At 42.7% G+C, this 20199-nt stretch overlaps 1 protein-coding gene across 3 annotated transcripts in view; it reads right to left on the bottom strand.

Annotated features, from left to right (window-relative positions):
• Positions 1-20199, bottom strand: part of FRMPD1 (FERM and PDZ domain containing 1) — a 214799-nt gene that overhangs the window by 11501 nt on the left and 183099 nt on the right. For 2 of the 3 annotated variants that reach the window (XM_073662693.1, XM_073662686.1), the window contains 5 exons: positions 17347-17483; positions 16183-16309; positions 15223-15318; positions 1924-2106; positions 64-208 (listed from right to left, as the gene is read on the bottom strand). In XM_073662693.1, coding sequence (XP_073518794.1) covers positions 64-208; positions 1924-2106; positions 15223-15318; positions 16183-16309; positions 17347-17483 — 688 coding nt within the window. The remainder of the gene's footprint in view (positions 1-63; positions 209-1923; positions 2107-15222; positions 15319-16182; positions 16310-17346; positions 17484-20199) is intronic. The other variant, XM_073662703.1, reaches the window with a different exon arrangement.

The raw sequence follows: 20199 nt of genomic DNA, 5'->3' as shown, positions 1-20199 counted from the left end.
TAGTTTTAAAAACCTTTAGATGGATTATTATCAAAGACTTGTGTGTTTACCAATTGTTCTTACCTTCCTCTGTAGATAACCTGTGGTATAGGTTATTACCCGGCCACTCAAGGATTGATGATGTAGGATTCACATACAGCTTGCAATAACCAGAAATGAGACATGCAATGTCCTTTGCACTATTTGACTCCAGCAAAAGGGAAAGTGGCTAGATAAATGAAAGATATTGTCTATTAACAAAAAAACATGCAAAAAAACAGCTAAAACGATACATTAATATTATTACGATCAAGCAGTGGGTATCTGGTGAGGTTGTAAAATGTTGCAGAGTGGTAGTCATGACCAAGCAGCTGTCCCGTCACACCTTGGCACTTTACAGGAAAATTGTGTGGGTCCTGGCTAGGTGTTGATGTTGGTGTTGTGTGGGCCTTGTGCCCGTGCAAGGCCGTCTTTAGCCGATGGTATTGGCTGGTGAGGATCACGACTTCCACAGATCAAGGAGACTTCCGTGTAAACATGGGAACTTTACTGAACTTAATAAGGGTTATGTACAAGGAATAGCGATTACACACTCTTAAGCATGTTTCATTCACAGCAAGAAGTCTTTTCACAGACATTGTTTGCTTCCACTGTAGTCTACTCCAGGGCTGGTAGAGCACACTGTTTCGTCCTACTTTATCACAGCCTAGCTTGTGGCCACAGTACAGTTCAGTGAGTTTCTCTACACACGCTCAGCGGCTCCACGTCCTATCACTATGTATGGCCTGGATCCACCGCTCGGGATCCTCACTAGTCCTACAGTCTCAGTCCTCTTCAGGTCCATACATTCGGTGTTTATCAAGCTAAGGATTTCTTGTGACACGTTGTCCTATCCAAGGACTCCTATAAGGTGGAAAGCCACTCTGTCTTTTCTGTCAGTTCATGTCTCCTTCTAGCTGTGGATCACTCTTTGGCAGCACTGCACACTTGTTACTCTCCAACTTCTTACTCCTCTATTCAGGAAATCATCTTCCTTCCCTGACACTATCCTCTCCCACTGTGGGCTATTCCCAGACATTAACTGTGTCGTAACTCTCCCTGTCTCTGCCAGCTACCTTTGGCTGGGCAGACTACAGCTTCATACTAACAATGTAACACATCTCTACTACATACATTACATAGGCAAACATCTTACACTTCACACGACACATTATGTGCACAAGACGCAGGACATTATTCAGATTACATATTACATTATGCACAGTACTGATGTCATCAAGTGGTAGCAGGGCAATATGTCCATCTCCCTACAAGGTTATAAATGTATGATCATTGGGAATCCCACTAGTGGAACCTCATCGCTCTTTGTGACAGTCATGCATGCAGACTACCACATCTTTCAAAGACTACAAGACTCATGATGAGAGCCCAGTATTCTCTGTCAGTTGCCATAAGCAAATAATGTTCAGATCATTACAGGTTTATCCAGATGTATCAATACCAATGGTGTGCAGTTTTTTACATAATAAAACAGGAAAGAGGATTTTTTTTTTTTAAAAAAAAACTTTATTTTTACTCTTTTTTTTTTAGTCCCAATAGGGAACATGACCAAGTGTCAGTATTGAAATGTATTTTTGTTTGCCGGTGTTAACCTTTTAATAAGTTTCCTAAGATGGCAAACATAGGGGCAAAAGATAAGCCCCCATTTGCCATAGCAACCCATTGGCACCCCACAATCACCTATTGGGGGTATCGTTAGGGTAACTGAGGGAGCTATTGACAATATTGAGTTATCTCTAATCTTTGGTCACAGCACCAAAACCCCCCATTACTGCACATCACATCCTGACAATGCCGTGTATATACAGCTAATGTCGGGAAGGGTTGACATGCTATTTGTGTAACTAAAATAAAGTATTTGCTGTTTTCATTAATTGCACTTACCTTGACATCCTGAAGGTAGACCTTCACCAGGCTCACTTTCTCTGACTCTGCAGTTAGCTCCATTTTGCTGATGTTGGAGAATTCTGCTAGGTTTATCATGATGTTCAGTTTGTTGTTAATGATCTGACTGATCCCATACTTGGCTCCAACAAGAAGAGTGACATATGATTCTCTGTCCTGTAGCTGAAATAAAAATATGATCAACTTCAAAAAAATATCAGATATACATTATACTAAGTGCTGTAATCTCAAATGGGTTACATGTCCAATCAGGTCCTATGTGGTATAGAATATCGAGAGCAGTATTCCCTAACTCTGAATGTGTAGTCCAACATTTATGAGTCCTGATTCCCCTAACATGTTTTGTATGTTATTTCAGTGGAGCATCTTTATGGATCCTGTAGCAAAGCCAGGTAGGACTGGGTTAAATCCTAGCACTGCGGGTCTTAATTAGATGCACCTGGCTAGTTTTAACTTAGAACCAAGATCTGTGTTTACTAGGTGTGTCAGTCTGCTGGATGGAACAGAGTCTAGTGTGCTGCTGGTAAGTGTCCAGCGAAAATGTGATCTGTAACTGAAAGAAAGACATGCCAGGGTCTCTCTCTGAATAGAGAGAGACCCAAAAGAAGGTATTCAAAAAAGGCAGAAACATATATATTAAATATTCACTTTATTAGATACATAAACTACAGATAAAAACAACATAAAGACAAGGACATATTAAAAATCTACAGCTCATGCGTCGGGAGGATATGTCTAAAAAGATATAGACAAATAGTATACTCAAAAAATCTCTGTTACAATTATATATCCTCCATTGCAAAATGACAATCCAGATAGCCAAGTATACACAATCATACCATAGAAAAAATATATATTAATATAAATGTTCAGTGACAATATATTGTATAAATTATAAATGCACATAAATAACTAATTTCTAAGAGGCATAAATTATATTAAAAATAGCACAAGCTAAATGCTAGAAGGCATAAGTTGTATTGTAAATAGCGCAAACTACATGCTAGAAGGCATAAATTGTATTGTATTGCTTCATCAGGGATTATTATGGAGGGACGAGGATGGAACATATATAAGATATACCTACAGCTGCAGTCAATTAGCAATTGGGAACGCCATGGTATCAGGTGCCGCTGTTCACACATGCGCTTGGCAATCACATCTGGAATGGAGGACAAGGTGCAAGTCACTGAAGGGCAGGATGCTGTTCATGACGTGAGGCCGAGTCTATCCACTACAGCAGTGAGCCACTTGCATGCGTATTGCGGTGCACAGAGCTCCCCTAAGCCATCTTAATAAAGGGAAGAGAACAAGGAGAATGTTGCATAGCACATAATGTTATTTGCAATTTATAAAAGGGAAACATTTATTAAATCCGTATATGCATAATGTGAACAATAAGTAATCAGAATGTGTGTGAGAGTGAATTCACTAATTAACTGCAGCTGTAAGTATATACAATATATGTTCCATTCTCCCCCCTCCACCACACTCCCTGATGAAGCGGTAGCGAAACGGCATTGGACTAGTGTGAGGGGGTTGTGGTATGTCCCTATTAGTGATGAGCGAGCACTAAAATGCTCGGGTGCTCGAAGTTTGGGTCGAGCACATTGGAATACTCGGGTGCTCGACCCGAGCAACGAGCCCAATGTAAGTCTATGGGAAACTCGAGCATTTTTCTGGCGGTCCCCCCTGGCGGTCTGCAGAAGGTCAAAAATTGCCCAAATCGATGGGAACAGTGCTCAGTTAAACGTCAGGCAGGCAGAATATATAGGCAGACAGGCAGGCAGGGTATATAGGAGGGTGCATGAAAAACATAGCAGGGCACTTGGAACACACTAGTACCCTCCAATTTTCATGCACTCGTCTCTTTAAAAAAGCCGGCAACTCATCAGCGGCATACATCAGTACCCGACAATTTAGAACAGAAAGAATAGAGCATCACACATAGATTAGATAGATAGAAACATGTCAGTCACATATATAATAAGTACAGTGACAGTGTTGGTTACTGTACTTGTCATTTAGTGTTAAAATAAAGAATTTAATTTAAAAAAAATTGGCGTGCGGTTCCCTGCAATTTTAGTCTCTAGCGGAGGTTAAGCAGACGGCTGGGGCAGATGTTTGAAGCCTGGGAGGGGGTAATACCCATGGAGCTTCCCAAGCTACTAATATCAGCCCCCAGCTGAATACCTAGCCTTTACTAGCTATTAAAATGGGGGACCCAAAAAAAAAAGGACGTGAGGTCCCCCCTATTTTAATAGCTAGCAAAGGCTAGGCAGACATCTGGGGGCTGATATTAATAGCCCAGGAAGGGTGCCATGAATATTGGCCCCCTCCCAGGCCAGAAACACCAGCCATCAGCCTCCCCAGAAATGGCGCATCCATCATTTCTGGCACTTAGCCTCGCTCTTCCCACTGCCCTGTAGCGGTGGCAGTGGGGTAATAGGGTTGGGGTTGATGTCAGCTTATAATGCCAGCTGACATCAAGCCCAGATTAGTAATGGAGAGGCGTCTATAAGACACCCCCATTACTAACCCCATAGTGAAAGTTAAAAAAAACACAAACACCCAGAATAAAGTCCTTTAATTGAAATAAAGACACAATTCTTTAATGTTCTAAATTAAACTCTACTTACCGTATCGCCCATTCCAGCTGAAGCCAACGATCTCCTGCAATAAAAGTAAAATAATAAACCAACCTCAACCTTACCTTTCCATGGTTCGCAGGATGGCTTCAGCTCTGCTACATTGACATGACAGGCTGGATCGCAGCCGAACGCTACCATCCAGCTTCCCATGCTGCAGACACTGAGAAGCTCCTCAGTGAAGCTCCTCAGTGTCTGGCTGTGACGGCATCCAGATGAGCCGAGCTCATGTCCAATAAATTCAGCTCACCTCATGCACGTCACTGACAGCGTGGGAAAATTCTCCTGCCCATGCGGTGACGGCAAATGACGTCACCGCTTGAGCAGGAGAATTCTCCCATGCTGGGACAGCATTGAGATGGCAGGCTGGATGGTAGCAGAACGCTGCCATCCTTCAGAGACACTGCGGAGCGCAGGCAATGTCTCTGAAGTATGACAAGCTGGATGGCAGCGTTCTGCTACCATCCAGCCTGCCATGTCAATGCCATCCCAGCGCGGGAGAATTCTCCCAACATTTTGACAACGCGAGGGTCACGGTTAAGGCAGCGTAGCATAAAGTCAGCCATGCGTGCCAGACTGGTAATGGGCAAGACTTCCGTGTCCTCACCAAGATGACGACTGACCATGCTCTCCTCCTCCTCCTCCCCCCTGTCCTCAGGCCACCCACGGTGAACCAACGGTATGACAGTAGTACAGGTACTACGGTCTGCAGCTCATGATGCCAGCTCCTGTTCTTCCTCCTCCTCCTCCTCCTCTCCCTCATTGTCCCCCAATGCACGTTGGGATGAGATGAGGCTGGGCTGTGTGTAATCGCCCGCTACGGCTTCTTGATCCATCTCATCATACTCTGGCTGCAATGCCTCCTCTTTAATTCTCTGCAGAGAGCGTTGCAAAAGACAAGTGGGATGCTGACGCTAATGATGGCGTCATTGCCACTCACCATCTTGGTGGACTCCTCAAAGTTTGTCAGGATGGTACATATGTCAGACATCCAGGTCCACTCCTGAGGTCTTATGTGTGGAGTCTGAACTGAATACCAACGGCCATGTTGATGCTGGTAATCCACAACTGCTCTCTTCTCACACAAATCCTTTGCAACATGTGGAGGGCAGAGATCCAACATGTGGGGACATCACACACCAGTCGGTGTGCCGGAAGCTGCAAACGCTGCTGCAACACAGCAAGGGCGGCGGAAGCTGTAGCCGACTTCCGAAAATGAGCTGACCGGCGGCGTACTTTGACGAGCAGATCTGGCAACTCGGGGTACGATTTAAGAAACCGCTGAACCACGAGGTTAAGCACATGAGCCAGGCATGGTACGTGTGTGATCTCGCCTCAGAGCCGCCACCAGGTTACGGCCATTGTCACACACGACCATGCCTGGATGTAGGTTCAGCGGTCTCAGCCACAGATCTGCCTGCTCTTTCACAGCTGTCCACAACTCACAAGCAGTGTGAGGTTTATCACCTAAGCTTCTGAGTTTCAGCACAGCCTGTTGCCGCTTGGCTGAGACAGTACTGCAGTGCTTCCAGCTTGTAACTGATGTGGTGATATCTGAGATGGAGGCTGAACATGAGAAGGAGGAGGAGGATGATGCGCAGGAGCTGTACACTGTGGGGGCAACTCTGACTGACATAGGGCCCGCAATCCTCGGTGTGGGGAGGATGTGTTCCGTCCCAAGGTCCTACTGGGTTCCGGCTTCCACAATGTTTACCCAGTGTGCCGTCAGGGAGATGTACCGTCCCTGGCCTTAAGCACTTGTCCACATGTCCGTTGTCAGGTGGACTCTCCCAGTAACTGCGTTATTGAGGGCACGGCAGATGTTTTGGGACACGTGCTTGTGTAGTGCGGGGATGGCACACCGGGCAAAATTGTGTCGGCTGGGGACCGAGTACCGAGGGATGTCCACCGCCATAAGGTTGCGGAAGGATTCCGTCTCCACCAGCCTAAAAGGCAGCATTTCCAACGCAAGCAGTCGTGAAATGTGCGAATTTAAAACTGTGGCCTGTGGGGCGTTGGCTGCGAATTTGCGCTTTCGTTCAAAGGTCTGGGATATGGACAATTGAACGCTGCGGTGGGACGTGGACGTTGATGCTGTTTCTTGAGAAACTGCCATAACAAGTGAAGACTGAGAAGAGGGGGCATCTTTGCATGTAGTATGGACAGGGGATTGCCTTGCACACACAACAGGGGGTTCTCTTACACGCACAACAGCGGAAGAAGCAGTGGTGACACCCGCTGACACTGGTTGTGGACCCTGGGGTTCACCCCACAAAGTCGGGTGCTTTGCTGACATGTGCCTGATCATGCTGGTGGTGGTCAGGCTGGTAGTTTTGTCACCCCTGCTGATGCTGACATGGCAGGTGGTACAAATGGCCTTTTTGGGGTTATCAGCAGAGTCTTTAACCGCTTCCCGACCGCCCACTGTAGATAAACGTCCGCGCTGCCTGGGCTCTGTGCAGCGCGGACGTTTAAAAATGGTGGGTGGTCTCGCAGCGCTCAGGACCCCCAGGGTCCTGCAATCGCTGCGGGAGCGGTGCAGAGCGTTAGCTCTGACAGGGAACATCATCGGGACCTGATTAGATCAGGTCCCAGTGATGTTAACCCTTTGCTGTCTTCTATATGCCGCGATCTATAGTGATCGCGGCATATAGAAGACAGCAGGAGGAGAGGGGGTCGTCCACTTACCTCTCCGACGACCCCTTGATTGCTTTCAGGACCTGGCGTTGCTATGGCAGCTGGAGGTCACATGACCGCCTCCAGCTCTGCCATATATGGTGTCCTTCCTGTCTGGCTTCAGCCTGTAGCTGATGCCAGACAGGAGACTGTGAAACAGTCAGTGAAGATCTCATATAATGTAATACATGTCTATTACATTACATGAGATCAGGGATCAGAAAAATAAAAATTAATGTCCCATACAGGAACTAAGTAAAAATGTAAAAAAAAATGTTTTGAAACTGTTAAAAAAAAATACAAAATAAATAAAAATAAATAAATAAAATATTAAACCGATAAATCCATATATTTATGCAAAAATAAAAAAAGTACACATATTTGGTATTGCCGCGTCCGAAACAACCCGAGCTATAAAACTGTCACACTAATTAACTCCTTATGTGTACACCGTAATAAAAATAAATAAAAAACGGAGCAAAAAACTATGCTTTTTCCTCATATCGCCAAACAAAAAGTGGAAAAAAATGCGATCAAAAAGCAAAATGGAAATAAAATGGTACCGCTGAAAACGTCATCTTGTTCCTCAAAAATCAAGCCGCTATACAGCTCCATCAGCCAAAAAATAAAAAAGTTATAGCGCTCAGAATAAAGCGATGCAAAAAAAATATTTTTTCTATAAAATTGTTTTATTGTGTAAAAGCGGCAAAACATAAAAAATATACAGCAAGTGTAGTATCGCTGTAAACGTACTGACCCGATGAATAACGCTGCCTGATCACTTTTACCACACGCAGAACGGCATAAAAAAAAACCTCAAAAAACAATTCCTGAATTGTTGGCTTTTGTTAATTTTACCTCCCAAAAAACGGAATAGAAAGCGATCAAAAAATGTCACGTACCCACAAATGGTACCAATAAAAATGTCAACTCGTCCCGCAAAAAACAAGCCATCACAGGACTCTGTCGGCCGAAATATGGAAAAATTATAGCTCTCAAAATATGGCGATGCAAAAACTAGATTTTGCAAACAAAAAGCGTCTCTTAGTGTGTGACAGCTGTCAGTCATAAAAACCCCATATAAATCTGGTATCTCTGTAATCGCACCGACCCGAAGAATAAAGTAATCTAATCAGTTATATCACACTACGAATGGCGTAAAAAATAAATAAAACCAATTCTTCACCTGCTACTGATTTGTTTATTATGTCTCCCAAAGATCGCAGAATGGCTCGGCACACATTTATCCTGCGCTCTGTGCTGAGCACTTACGCCAGAGTTTCCATGTAAATCTCTGAAATATGTGATTCAGCCGGAACCCATGACGGAAGATTCCCTGTAATGAGGCAGATATAGGCCACTGTGGATGCCGTCTGGCCTGTGATCCCACGGTGTCATTTGTTTTAGGCGTGCATAAAAGTGCGGTTGGCCACAGTTTTGTGCACTTCTGAAAAAAAGGACACCGCTAAACAGAGGCCAGACGGAGTCCAGAGTAACTCTGCTGCCTCATTACAGTGAATGGATCCCGCAGGGGTTTCATCTGAATTACATCACTTGGAAATTTAGATGGAAACCCCGATGTAAGTGCTCAGCCTAGAGCGCCGGATAAATGTTACGTAAAATGTTCCCAATAAAAGCTTCAACTCAGTCCTCAAAAAAAGCTAGTCCCCACTCAGGTCCGTCATCTGTTAAAAATATAAGGGACTTCCAAGTTACTGGTAGCAGAAAGGCTCTGGAAAAGCGAAATGGCCCATGCCCCCCAAAAGAAATTCAAAAAATTTTGTGCTCCCAAATCCAAATGCCTATTCTACAATAATTTGTTCTCCAATTGTCAAATAGCACTCCGTCCCCCCCAGATGTCGCCATATGGCTGAGCGGTATGATACAGCCACATATGGGGTATTGCCACTTTTAGAAGAAATTGTGTGACACATTTCGGCACCATTTTTACCCATTGCCCTGTGTGAAAATGTAAAATCTGAGGGTAAAACATTTTTTGTGGTAAAAATATAATTATGCTTTTTTCACTGCCCAATGGTATAAATTTAAAAATTAAAAAATACTCACTACTTCCCTAGATGAATTCCTTGAGAGGTGTAGTTTACAATATGGGGTCACTTGTGGGGGTTTCTGCTGTTTCGGCATGTCAGCGACTCTTCAAATGTGACATGGTGTCTGCTGCCTATCCCAGCCAACATAGCGCTCCTTTCTCTTCCGAACCCTGCCGTACACCAAAGCAGTGGTTTTCCCCCACATATGGGGTATCGGCGTGTTCAGGAGAAATTGAACAACAAATTTCATGGTGCAATTTATCCTGTTACCCTTATGATAGTACAAAATTAGGGAAAGGAAAACATTTTTTGTGGGAAAAATGGGAAAATTTTATTTTTATGGCTCAATATTATAAACTTCTGTGAAGCAGCTGGGGGTGCAAGGTGCTCACCACATATCTAGATAAGTTCCCTAAGGGGTCTAGTTTCCAAAATGGTGTCACTTGTGGGGGGTTTCCACTGTTTAGGCACATCAGGGGCTCCCCAAATGCAACATGGCGTCCGCTAATTATTCAAACAAATTTTACATTCAAAAAGTCAAATGGCGCTCCTTCCCTTCCGAGCCCTGCCGTGCGCCCAAACAGTGGTTTGCCTCCACATATGGGGTATAGGCGTGTTCAGGAGAAATTGCACAACAAATTTCATGGTGCAATTTATCCTGTTACCCTTATGATAGTACAAAATTAGGGAAAGGAAAACATTTTTTGTGGGAAAAATGGGAAAATTTTATTTTTATGGCTCAATATTATAAACTTCTGTGAAGCAGCTGGGGGTGCAAGGTGCTCACCACATATCTAGATAAGTTCCCTAAGGGGTCTAGTTTCCAAAATGGTGTCACTTGTGGGGGGTTTCCACTGTTTAGGCACATCAGGGGCTCCCCAAATGCAACATGGCGTCCGCTAATTATTCAAACAAATTTTACATTCAAAAAGTCAAATGGCGCTCCTTCCCTTCCGAGCCCTGCCGTGCGCCCAAACAGTGGTTTGCCTCCACATATGGGGTATAGGCGTGTTCAGGAGAAATTGCACAACAAATTTCATGGTGCAATTTATCCTATTACCCTTATGATAATGCAAAATTAAGGGATGAAAAACGTTTTTGCGGGAAAAATGGGAAAATTTTATTTTTACAGCTGATTATTATAAACTTCTGTGAAGCACGTTGGGGTTCAAGGTGCTCACCACACATCTAGATAAGTTCCCTAAGGGGTCTAGTTTCCAAAATGGTGTCACTTGTGGGGGGTTTCCACTGTTTAGGAACATCAGGGGCTCTCCAAATGCAACATGGCGTCTGCTAATTATTCAGACAAATTTTACATTCAAAAAGTCAAATGGCGCTCCTTCCCTTCCAAACCCTGCCGTGCGCCCAAACAGTGGTTTTCCCCCACATATGGGGTATCGGCGTGTTCAGGAGAAATTGCACAACAAATTTCATGGTGCAATTTATCCTATTACCATTATGATAATGGAAAATTAAGGGATGAAAAACGTTTTTGTGGGAAAAATGTGAAAATTTTATTTTTACAGCTCAATATTATAAACTTCTGTGAAGCACCTTGGGGTTCAAGGTGCTCACCACACATCTAGATATGTTCCCTAAGGGGTCTAGTTTCCAAAATGGTGTCACTTGTGGGTGGTTTCCACTGTTTTGTCACATCAGGAGCTCTCCAAAAGCAACATGGTGTCTGCTAATTATTCAGACAAATTTTACATTCAAAAAGTCTAATGGCGCTCCTTCCTTTCCGAGCCCTGCTGTGCGCCCAAACAGTGGTTTTCCCTCACATATGGGGTATCAGCACGCTCAAGAGAAATTGCACAAAATATTTTGGGGTCCATTTTTTCCTGTTACCTCTGTGAAAATAAAAAAAATTGGGTCTAAAGTAACATTTTTGTGAAAAAAGTTAAATGCTAATTTTTTTTCTTCCACATTCCAAAAATTCCTGTGAAGCACCTGAAGGGTTAATAAAGTTCTTCAATGTGGTTTTGAGCACCTTGAGGGGTGCAGTTTTTAGAACGGTGTCACTTTTGGGTATTTTCTGTCATAAAGACCCCTCAAAGTGACTTCAAATATGATGTGGTCCCTAAAAAAATGTTTTTGTAAATTTTGTTGGAAAAATGAGAAATCGCTGGTCAACTTTTAACCCTTATAGCTCCCTAACAAAAAAAAATTTTGGTTCCAAAATTGTGCTGATGTAAAGTAGACATGTGGGAAATGTTATTTATTAAGTATTTTGTGTGACATATCTCTCTGATTTAAGGGCATGAAAATTCAAAGTTTGAAAATTGCAAAATTTTCAAAATTTTCGCCAAATTTCCGATTTTTTCACAAATAAACGCATGTGATATCAAAGAAATTTTACCTCTATCATGAAGTACAATATGTCACGAAAAAACATTCTCAGAATCAGGGGGATCCGTTGAAGCGTTCCAGAGTAATTGCTTCATAAATTGACAGTGGTCAGAATTGAAAAAATTGGCCCGGTCACGAAGGCAAAAACAGGCTCTGGTGCGAAGTGGTTAAAAAAATTCCAGACTCTGGAAGACCTACCGGTTGTACTGGCAACGTCCCTCGTGTTGGTGTTACGGGGAACGGTTGCCCGCCTTCTGTCTGCGGCCACCACACTGCTTCTTCCTGCCTGTTGGGGTACTCTGCCTCCCTCCCCCTGTGTACTGCTGGCCTCGCTCTGCGTGTCCTCCTGCCACGTTGGGTCAGTTACTAGATCATCCACCACCTCCTCCTCTTCCACTTCCGCACCACGGTCCTCCTCCTCACTTCGTGGCAATTGTGTCTCGTCATCGTCCACCTCTTATGACAAATTGCCAGCATCGCCTTCCTGTCGCCGTGGCTGTTCAAATATTTGGGCATCGCTACATGGGATATCCTCTTCCACCACTTCAAGCAGAGCAGGCGAGGGGCCCAAATATGGAAATGGACCAGTGAACAGCTCTTCAGAATGTCCAACTGTGGGATCAGTTGCTGTCTGACGACACTCGGCATGGTGGGAGAAAGGAGCATCAGGGTGAAGAGGAGTATGCGGTCGCGACTCACGGCTACTAAGACTTGACCATGTGGAAGACAGACTGGAGGTGGTGGTGCCCAGGTGACTGGAAGTATTATCTGCTATCCAATTAATAACCTATTCACACTGATCAGTTCGCAATAGTGGTGTTGTGTGCTTCCCTAGTAATTCGGTCAAGAACTGGGAGCGAGAAGATGTGGCTGTTGGTTGTGGCACATTTTCACCTTGGCCACGGCCCCGTCCTCTGCACGCACCATCACCAGAATGTCCAGTTCCACGTCCCTTGCCACGCGCCTTGCCCATTGTAAATGAAGTAAAATAGCTTACATTCGCACTATCAAGGAAAAAGGGTAATAAAAAGGAGATTAGAACCATGGAAGAGGAAAACCACAGTTCTAGTTCTCTGGCCTACACCAGAATCTTTTAAACAGATATATTTGTGTCTGAACAGTCAGCGAGACACTCAAACTGTTTTTTTTTTATGGAAAAAAGGCAAAAAGGTGGATTACACCCAGATTTGAACTGTGGAAGAGGAAAACCACAGTTCTATTTCTCTGGCCTACACCAGAATCTTTTAAACAGATATATTTGTGTCTGAACAGTCAGAGAGACACTCAAACTGTTTTTTTTATGTAAAAAAGGCAAAAAGGTGGATTACACCCAGATTTGAACCGTGGAAGAGGAAAACCACAGTTCTAATCTCCTGGCATATACCAGACTTTTTTAAATAGATATATTTGTGTCTGAACACTCACAGACACACTCAATTTTTTTTTTTTTGGGGGGGGGGGGGATACCAAAAGGTTAATAAGACGGGTATTTGTACAGTCTGACTGAGGAAAAAAAAAAAAAGAGGATTTAGATGAAAAAAAAAGGATTTTTCCTGGCCCCTGAGACCTGGGGCTAAGTCTAGCAATTTGAGCAGCAGCAGCACACAGGACTGTAATGCAATGTTTGTTGGTATATCCACTGCTTCTCCTATACAGCCTGCCTGCCTGCCTGATATCTGGGATGGATATTAGTCCACAGAAGGACTGTTAGTTTGATTTTGCAGGCTTTAGAGACCCTACACTACCTATTTCACAGTATAAATCTCTCCCTTGCTCAGCAGCACTCTCCCTACACTGTCTGATCTGGAGCGACTGTGTCCAAGATGGCGGCGCCTGGTTTTAAATACTCGAGGTGACGCTGTGCGGCCAGCCAATCACTGTAATGCCCACAACCAACATGGCTGCAGCATTACAGTGACTGGCTGGCAATCCCTGCATGTTCATTGGCTCTGTAAAGAGCGCCAAACATGCAGGGCGGAGACCCGAGCTCCCGCCCGAGTAACCCGAAAATGCTCGGTGCTCGCCGAACATCCCGAGTAGTGAGATGCTCGGGTGAGTACCGAGCAGTGTCGAGCATGCTCGCTCAACACTAGTCCCTATCCATTTCTGATAGAACTGCTATGGGTATTATCCATTATAACTGTCATCACTGTGATTTAGCTTGTGCTATTTACAATACAACTTATGCCTTCTAGCATCTAGCCTGTGCTATTTTTAATATAATTTATGCCTCTTATCAATACCTCTTATCAATTAGCTATTTCTGCGCACTTAATATATATTTCTTCTATGGTATGATTGTGTATACTGGGCTATCTGGATTGTCATTTTGCTATGGAGGATATACAATTGTAACAGTGATTTTGAGTATACTATTAGTCTATATCTTTTTGGACAGTACCCCCCCTGAGCTATTTTTCATGTTTTTTTAATATGTCCTTGTCTTTATGTTGCTTTTATCTGTAGTTTATGTATCTAATAAAGTGAATAGTGAATATACAGTATATGTTTCTGCCTTTTTTCAATACCTCCTTTTGGGTCTCTCTTCGTTTTTGGTATTCTAGGGTTTACCTATAATAATTTATTTTTGGTGCTTCCTTCTTTTATAGGATTTACTCTCTTTGAATGAAGAGTGCATGGGTCAGTTGGGAAAGCTGAGCAGTCTGTGTGTTGAAGCTGCAGAGAACCGTGTTGAACACTTCTGTTCGGCATTGTAAGCTGCTGGCGCTCAGGCTGAAGGGGATAACAAGACAGAGGACTGTAATCTGTTCAGGTGAGCCCACAATGACATATCTGCCCTGCTAAATGAATTGTTTATTTGATGTGATACCTTTGTGCCCAGAAGAGGCTGTTTTTGGCTTTGAATCTCTTGGAGTTTTATGAAAGCAAACAAATTGCACCTGTTTGGACCAAACCGCATTGCCTGTGTGAACACTACCTAATGCCTACCTCAGAGTGTGAATACCTACAATCCTTATTTCCCTTGAAATGCTCTCAGCAAAGTTGTTTCAACACCTATAGACATTAGTCCACAAAGACCAATGACACATGACATTTATTAATACAGTATGGAATATGTCAGCAGGTTTTTGCTATGTAATCTGAAGACAGCAGGAGATAGGGGCTGAGACACAGATTTCAGGGATATGTCACATCTGGCTGTGTACTGTTGTTTACTTATAATGAAGGTTTTTTCACCAGAACATTATCACTGCCTGGACTACAGCTCACAGGACTGCTAGACTGACCACAGTCCGTCCTTTAATAAGCAGCTCACTGTTAATAGACACTATACATATAGAGCTGTGGTTTGGGTAGGATTAGCTTTCCCAGCTTTGCTACATGCTACATCTAAGAATTCTGATTGTGTCTGAACTGCTGCATCCAGTAAACTAAGTAATATATCCTTGGAATCAGGTTCTCTTTTCCTATATGGTGCTCCTCTCAGATGAGGTAGCAAAAACCTGGTGACAAAATTCCCTTTAAGAAGAAGAATCCGTAATTTTTTTCATAAGTTTCACATTCAATCTTACAGATATATACTGCATACATACCATTAGTGTAGCACTGAATATTTTTCCACCATAAGTCTTCAAATCTCCGAGAATCTTTAAATATTGTAATCGAACCTGAGCTGCAGATATCGGCTGCTGAAATGGAGAAAGGTTAGCCTGCTGTGTTATGTTACAAGGCATTGTAGAATATTAAAATGAATCTGGGTTAGATTAATCATTGACTTTTAGCAGTTAGTTAAATCAGTTAAAATGGATCAAACCCAGATGGAACTCTGAAGTACAAAGAATATTTTCATCCATTTTATACAGCTGTCTGAAGACTTTAATGGTCAATTCTGATTCGTAAAACGGATGAGAATAGGACATGTGCCGAGTCTCTTGGATCGTAGACACGGACTTGTTTTTAAAATTGATGTGTGTATGGCTCAATGAAACTCTTAGGGCCAGTGTACTGTCTGAGAGAGAAAGAGACAGCACTAGGACGTGTCACATGCATGTGTGAATGTAGCCTTAAAGGGAATCTGTCAGCATGTTTTTGTTATGTAATCTGACAGCACCATGAGGTAAAGACAAAGACCTTATTTCCAGCAATGTATCACTCAGTAGACTGGGTGCAGCAGTTATGAGAGTCACAGTTCTGCTGCAAATTCAGCAGAGCTCAGTTGTTGATCCCTGTATAACCCCGCCCACACTACAGCTTTCTCTGAACATTGTATAGTGACAGAGAGCTGCTAATCAGTGCTGGGGGCGTGGCTGTACTACCCTGCATGTGCCAAGTTGTTCTTTTATAATAATCTCTTGCTGATAAAATGCTGATTGCATTGAAACAGCAAAACACAGCCTAGTAAGCGACAGATCCCTGTAATCAGGGACTCTGCTACTTCATCACACTGCTCTCAGATTACATAGCAAAAACCTGCTGAGTTTGACATTTTAGACAGATTCCCTTTAAGTGTAATATGTACCCAGCTGTAACCCAGCGCAAACATTCTTATTCACCTTTTGTCTTGGTTCCAGGATGCATTGGTTCCTTTTCATATGAAAGCTAATTGCCTTCTTTATGTCCTTCCCTCTCATGTTCCGAAGTAAAGTTGGAGATAAAAAGTTATCTATCCCCCAGTCTTTCCTAGTAGGAGGAAAGAATAGATAAATACATGAATGTGAAAAAAATCTCCCAGTGCTGTTCCAGCGGTGTTGGCATTGGCTCTCCCGGGGATCATGTAACATTATGTCACGCGATCCCTGCAGCCAATCAGTGCTGGCTACACTCTCCCCACTTTGAGATAAATCACATACATCTGGAGGAACTGAGAGAGCTGCAGCTCTCACTTCCTCTGGATGTATGTGATTTGTCCAAAGGTGGGGAAAGTGAAGGCTGTGCTGATTGGCCGCAGAGATCACATGACATAACAATGTTACGTGATCCCCAAGAAAGTCAGTGCCGACATGGTGCCAGCCTCGGAGGTAAGTATAAGTGTCATTATTTAAAGGTGGAGAGAAGAGAATTTCTGGTGATGTCAGGTCTACAGATTCCTGCTAGGATCAATGCACCATCAGCAGATGTCATACACCTGTCCTAATAAACTGGACAGGTGCACAATATATACCAATCATGCACGCAATCCAGCAGCTATCTGTACATGCAATAAATATAGCTGTAGTGTTGTGGAAGTCTGTGCAGAAACAAACAAGCAGAAGCAGCTACATGCTAAAGGGGATGATATCACCAGCAAGGAAGGAGGAAGGAGGAGGCAGCAGTGCTGCTATGCTACAGCTTTTTCATCGCTCTTCCTCCACTTCATACTGTTCTTAGTTGTCTGCTATACCTGACACTAATTCGCTGAGCTAGAAGATAGCCACAAGCCACGTAGCAGGGACTTGCAAGCTACACGTAGCTCATGAGGCACGAGTTGGGGACCCCTGTGTTAATGTAATATAACAATACGATATTGTGGGATTGCTTTTATTTTGTCTTGCTCATGACATAAAATGCCAAACTCAGAAATGTAAATTAAAATCATAACTATTTATGTATACAAATGTTTATGTCACATCCAAGTCTTCATTTGTAAGTTTCGATGTGTAGAATTTATGGTGGTTTTTCAATACACAAGCTCTGATTTATGTATGAACAGATATGGCTCATCTGAAATCCATACTTACTCAATATATTTGAATGTTATCTTCTGTGGTTGCCCACAAGAATGAATACGCTCCTGAATGTGCAATGCAGCCAAACGTAATGCAACACTACATTTCATCTCCACTGCAAATCTCTCCTGAAGTACATCACTGCAGCTCTGGTGGTAGCAAAATAACAGCATAGATAAATGGGAGGCGTAGAAGTCACATAAAGTGGATATTACATATACTATATATTACATAGCTAATGGAGAAATTTAGAGCATTAAACTACGGCATAGGTTAATATAACTAGCTAGTAGTGATGAGTGAATCAATTTGATGAAAATCAAATATGAGTCTAATTTTATGAAATTCACAGGTCCCAGCAAATTCGAACAATTTTCCTGCTAACTTTTTACATATTGCAGAAGATTGCATTAGCCACATGATCTCATGCATGACCTGAGACAAAGGCTTACCAATAATGCCTTGCAGCTATCACATCATATAGTATAGTGCAGCCAATCAGGAGGGACTATCATAGTCTGTATAAAAGCCTAGGCAGGGATTGCAGCAGCCGTTTTAGAGTGACTGTAGGACAGTGAGATACGTCATAGCTCACAGCTCAGCAATAGAGAGGAAGACAAAGCCCTAAAACATTGGAGAATTATTCCAGACAGTAATGTGTTATACAAAAGCAGTAGTAAAGAAGATGTGTGCATTAGTCTGAATAATTCAGAGATTCAAATGAAAGGAGGATAAAAAGATAGGAGATCAGTGAAATGGTGTAGCTGGGATTTGTCCTACTACATTTGAATTACAATTACACGTTGTGCGTGATTCATCAAAGCTTGTGGAGTTTCACTGAAATTATTCAGGCTACAGTAATAAAAATCAAAAACCAAAAGCATGGCTGAGGATGTGGGAGCCACTAGTAGCAGCAGAAGCACCACCACTGGTACCATCCATCTAGGCAGTAGTACTTACAAATTAAGATCATAATTGACATCCTTTGCCACCGGCGATCATATTAACCCATTAATGACCACCGCATTAAGACAGCGGTCATTAAGGGGCCTTATTCCCTCGTCGCTGTTTTAAAATGGCGATCAGGAATAAGTGAATAGCGCCCCTTCTCCCGTGGGTGAGAGCTATATATGACAGCTGACACCCTGTGGCATCGACCCTTACCAGTTTTGGAACCAATTGGGGCCGATTAACCCCTTAGATACTGCTTTCAATCGTGACAGCAGCAGCTAAGGTGTTAAAAGGGGGTTAAAAGAACCTCTTTGACACCATCGGTCACCCACGATCATAATCGCGGGATCCGATGGTTACCACAGTACCCTGAGGTCACTTGATCACCCCAGGATACGATAGCTTGTTATATCCTTCTATAAGCAGGGTTTAACAGGCACAGTCAGTGAGACACTGACAGATCTCAGGCAGTGCAGTACATGAGTACTGCAGTGCATGAGACCAGTGATAAAAGTAAAAAAAAAAGTCCCACAGTGGGACTAAATGAAAAAGTAAAAAAAAAGTTCAATAAATATGGAAAAAAGTAAAAAAACACACAAAAAAAACCTGTACAAAAATCTCAAAAAGCCGTTTCGACACTAAAAACAGAGCCTTTGTGTTAAAAAACAAAAATAAACAAAATAAATACATACACATAATTGGTATCTATACGTCTGGAATAACCCAAACTATACAACTGTTATGTTATTTATTCCATACGGCGAATAATATAAAATAATAAAAAACACGCAAAAAATTATACGTTTTCATCATACTGACACACTAAAAAGCAATCAAAAAAGTCAAATGTAAAAAAAAATTATACAAATGAAAACGTTATACCATCCTGCAAAAAGGAAGCCCTAATATAGCTCATTCGGCAAAAAAAAAAGTTACATCTCTCAGAATATGGTGATGCAAAAACAAATTAATTTTTGTAAAATATTATTTTTAGTGTGTAAAAATAGCAAAGCATAAAGAAGCTATAAATCTGGTATTGCTGTAATCGTACTCACCCGAAAAATAAATATTTCTTATCACTTTTACCGTGAACGAAATGGAGTCCAATGTGTCTCCATTTGCCTCATTATAGTGAGTGGCTCTGTCGGGGGTTTCGTCCGAATTACGGGGGATTTACACCGAAACCCCATCGTAATTGCTCAGCAAAGAATCTTATACTGAAAACGATCAAAAAATATTATGTACCCTGAAAGGTTACCAATGAGAACACTAATATATCCTACACAAAACCAGCCCCCACTGAGGTCCATTATCTGTCAAAGGAAATATAAGGGTTCCTATGTTACTGGTAGAACAGAGGCTCTGGAAAATTTACACGTCTCCAACACCCCCCTCAGATAAAATACAGTGAAATCTGCGCTCCCAAATCCAAATAACCCCTGTGTCTGAGCCCCACTGTGCCTAAACTGCAGTAAGCAGCCACATGTTAGGCTTTATTGTAGTGGGGAGAGCACACTCAACTATTTAAGGGATGCGTGTCTCCAGAAGAACAAGCTGGGCACAATGTATGGGGGTGCTACAATATATGGGGCCACTGCACAGTATGGGGGCACAATGTATGGGCTCTAAACTGGCAGATTTGCAATTCTCCAAAAAAAAGGGCATGGTGTGGATATTAAAAAATAGTCACTGCAGCCTTAGATGAATTCATTGAGAATTGCAATTTCTACACTGGGGTCAATTTTGTGTTTTTTCTGTTGTTCTGGCACCTTAGGGGCTCCACAAATGTTACCCGCAAACTATTCTAGAAAAATCTGTGCTCCAAAAGCCAAATAGTGCGCCTTCCTTCTCAACCCTGGAGTGTGGACAAACAAATAAATTATGGGGTCCTGTTTCAACTATTAACCCCCATCT

The sequence above is a fragment of the Phyllobates terribilis genome, unplaced genomic scaffold (genome assembly GCF_046119375.1).
Source record: "Phyllobates terribilis strain yellow unplaced genomic scaffold, ASM4611937v1 Scaffold_1__5_contigs__length_1240528914, whole genome shotgun sequence".
Lineage (NCBI taxonomy): Eukaryota > Metazoa > Chordata > Amphibia > Anura > Dendrobatidae > Phyllobates > Phyllobates terribilis.
Note: the sequence above shows the minus strand (reverse complement) of the source record. Positions and strands in the feature narration are given on the sequence as shown.